General features: G+C 45.8%; 1 protein-coding gene across 1 annotated transcript in view; it reads left to right on the forward strand.

Annotated features, from left to right (window-relative positions):
• Nucleotides 1-3,977, forward strand: part of LOC118337334 (zinc finger protein DPF3-like) — a gene marked incomplete in the record, with an annotated part of 17,612 nt that overhangs the window by 2,172 nt on the left and 11,463 nt on the right. Inside the window, 1 exon segment of the mRNA XM_035674305.1 lies at nucleotides 3,839-3,977. Within this exon segment, the coding sequence (XP_035530198.1) occupies nucleotides 3,839-3,977 (139 nt within the window).

The raw sequence follows: 3,977 nt of genomic DNA on the forward strand, positions 1-3,977 counted from the left end.
GTTCATCACTGGCTACCTTGACGCTGGTGTTGAGTAGACTTTGGGTGAGTCAGGCCTGCTGTTTATTGGCACTGCAGTGTGGAGGTGTATGGTCTGGTTTTACTCCTGCCCTCAACCAGACTGTGTTGTTCTGATTGGTTGTAATCAGAGGTTGCTGTCAGGATGCAGTCACTCTGTAGGCCCTCCTCCTCCTCCCTTGTTATGTGGTAGCTCTAGCTTCCTGTGAAGGGGCTGTGCACCTGCAAATTGAAGAAACCTCCTGAATAGAGACTAAAGTTGTGCTTTTTGGATCACATTTATTCTTTCTCATTCATTTCAAGTCACTGATCTCTTGACAATTTTTCAAAGTAGACGCTGGAGTTTTGTCATGACTGCAGAGCGCTGTGCCTGTGCAAAGCCGCCCTCCTGCAAACTATATTTTGTCGTCAGATATGCAAAATGAGCGTTGACACATGCTCACATTAGGGACGCGGCCATGTGACACGGCGAACCGTTGACAGGAACATGCTGATAGCGGAGGCCCCACTGGCCACAAGATTTGCTTTTGTTCCTCGCCCTCATGCACACACTCACCTTCTCTGCTCAACTGGAAGATGTGCAGGATGTGTAACACATACCTCTGAGGCACCTTTTTGAGCCCCGCGAAGCACACGAGTGTTTCTAGTTTGGTTTGATTTCACGCACTCTTTTAAACAGAGCTAAACTTTAAAGGAGGATTCTGGTTTATTTACAGCTTGGTTATTTTTGTAGTTTTGTTTCTCTCAGTTTTGGTAGAACTGGTTTCGCAAAAGTAACTGCTGAGATCTGGGAACATGGGAAAATAGTCCCATGGTTAAAGAAATGAGCAGTGAAGCAATCAACTAGTTTGTAGACAAGCCAATAGTTAGCCAGACTATCTTAAATAAATAAGATATATTTGAGTTGCTTAAGATACAGACATATTACAAAAGCAGGAATATATATTTCAACCTGTTGGCTTCACTGCAACCGGTGATGACAGTTCGCAATTAGACATTGCTTCGGGGGTCACAAGCCAAAATGGTTGAGAACAGCTGATCTAAACCTCTTAATTTAGAGGTGAAACTGAAAGTGAGTTCATTTGAAATGTTGGCCCCTCACTGTACAGGAAACTGTGTGCTCACATTTATGGTAAGTATGGTAGGTCAAAGTTGAACCAGGAAGCTGGTTTGTAAACTGCGCCGGATGTTTACAACAAATATTTGAATAATAGTTTTAACAGTTTGTTGGTATGATTGCAGATTGCTCGTGGGTTGTTCTCTCCTTTTTTTTTTAGTGATGTTGCTCAAATCTTAGAAATTGAATGAGTTATCATAATCGATAAGAATGGCGGCCAAAGCTGTAAAAAAAAAAAAAAAGTCCAGAGTTGTAATAAACTGGACTTACTCTTAAACTACTTTTGTGCCTTTGATTTCAGAGGACAGTGGAAAAACAGAAACGTGCCTCAGAACAGACATGAGGGGAAAACTAGTGAGTGCTGATGTAGGGGTGGCGTGTACGTGTCAGCGTGACTCTCTCTCCCCTCCTGTGGCGTAGGTGGTGGTGTAGGTCTTGTCACTCATTACAAGTGTCAGAAAGATCTCTCACCTAAGCCGGCGCACCTGCTGCCAGGGGTGGCGGGGGCCACTGATGGAGAGCTTGTCGTCGCACAGACAGCTAGCACCCACCAGAAGCCTTTTTTTACCACTTATTTGTTCTCTCTCACTCCCCCTCCAACCCCTTCATGTTTCACTAGAGACGGATTGGCGTCCTCTCTTGCTTTGCTCACCTCGAGTAATCTAGGGAGTTTCTTGGCACTCGGCGGCGTGCGTACCCTTTGAGCACGCACTCGTTGCTGACTCCAGGGAGCATTTACAGCTGGTGTGCTTTTAGTAAACTGATATGTCACACTGCGTCCCATCGGAGCGGTGCGTTGATATCAAGGAATGGCAGCGAAGCAAACAGGTTAGTTTGACAAGGATTTGCTGTGCACTCGGCCCACATGGGAAAGATCTGAGAAATGCAATTCATACATATTATTACGCAGCTGCGTGTCATTATTTTTTTATGGGCCAAATATTTGTCTTCCAGAAGAAATCCTTGATCAAGCTACCGGTGAAGATGTCAAACCTCTGAACTTGCAGCTTTATGGCCAATCTGTTTTTGAGTATATCCCTGTGTGATTCCTCTTGTAAAAATTCCTGCATCTTAAAGGGCGAGAGAGCGCCGGCACATGTCAGAAATTGGTGTTTCCTTGGCTTAGTGAGCACTAAGAAACACTCGGTATGACATCTACAAGGCGGAGAGTAGCAGAGAGTAGCAGTGATATGATCATTAACGGCAATAAAGACAATATCTTGGTGCGGTTGTAACGCCAGGATGGAAGAACAAAGCCTATAGTTATTAGTCATGATCTGCGTGTTTTTGCTTTCAACCTTCTTTCTCACCATCATGTCTTTTTTTGAGCCCCCTGTCTTGTTTTTATTTCTCTTTGTCTTTCTCACACCTTCCCCCCCCCCTCGCTCTGTACCTGTGACTGTTTACTCTTCTCAGTCACACGGGCACGAAGCCTCTCTTTCCCAGAAGCCTCACACACACAGACACACACACACACACTGTGGCTTTGTCTGAACTGCAGAGGCAGTGGGCTTTTGTGCGTTAGGACAGCATTCCTAACACGGCTGTTCATCTGCTGGACGTCGTCTCGTCGAGGGGGTTAGCAGGGTGAAGACGAAACAGAAGGAGGGCAGAGCGGGCTCTGGAAGACGCTGACAAATCAGGCTCCCACCTCCTCCACCTTCTAGTTTAAGATTCCAGGCTCGACTCGCAGCCCCGCAGCTCATTAGTTTCACTTCAAAATGGCCGTCTTCCTAATGTCGTAATTGAAAACACGTGGAGGAACTTCATTATGCGGGTGTGGAGATGTTCATGCTAGAAGAACCAGTAGCTATTATTTGCCCTGTTGAACCTGTGATATAACAACAGACTGGATATCAAATACAAAGCACCTTTCCATGATTTTAGAGTTGCAGCGTTTGCCCCCATCTTTGATATAGTCAAATTAGAACCTGCCCTTGTGCTAGGCACTCTGCTGAGATTAATTAAGTAGGCTAATTACCATACCAGGCGTGTGGCAGCGATTGAGGGCTTGAATGTGAAATATCCTCCCCCATTTCACTCTGAATATTAACATTGAGACCCTGAGGGACTGCCAAAATCTCAGTGGTGCTAAGAAAAGTGGAACTAAAGTGTGAGAGTCTTTGCTGCTTGCTGATCGGAGGACTGACTTGAGATTCTCTGTTGTTGTGATAAACTAACTCAGTCAGTGCCACCATAGCTCACAGCCCGTCTAGAATCAAATCAGACAAAGAGCCCACAGAGGTAATAATATGTTTAACTTCGGGAGTGGGAGCAGCAGAGTCGTTGCAGTGCTGTAACTGGGTTGCATTGTTTTTTTTTTTCTTCCTGCAAATTCTTCCCGATGGCAAGCCTGGAGAGGAGGGAGAAGCACAGCTGTCAGTTTGAGACTTACATTGAACAGCCCTGATAAGAAGTTTGAACAGACGTTAACAGCTTTATGTGGGTTGAGGGGAGTTTCTCAGGGACTTGTGTACAAATCCTGTAGCTGCTTCAGCAGATTTAATGATCTGTAGCGAGCAAAGCAACAGGCCGTTATCAAAGCAGTCATACACGATTAAAAAAAGGGCTCCATCTCCGTATCAGAGATTCTAAAGATATAATCACATCATGGTTATTCTTCAAACCAGCTGCCACATCAGTGATTCTGCTGTGTCAACCGCATCATCCCGTGTCACTGACCTGACGTTACCCCCCCTCGTAGGTTGGGCGACCAGTTCTATAAGGAGGCCATTGAGCAGTGCCGCAGCTACAATGCCCGCTTGTGTGCTGAACGCAGCGTCCGCCTGCCATTCCTGGACTCGCAAACCGGTGTGGCCCAGAACAACTGCTACATCTGGATG

This window comes from Morone saxatilis, unplaced genomic scaffold, assembly GCF_004916995.1.
Source record: "Morone saxatilis isolate NCDOM2014 unplaced genomic scaffold, NCSU_SB_2.0 Contig3, whole genome shotgun sequence".
Classification (NCBI taxonomy): Eukaryota; Metazoa; Chordata; class Actinopteri; family Moronidae; genus Morone; species Morone saxatilis.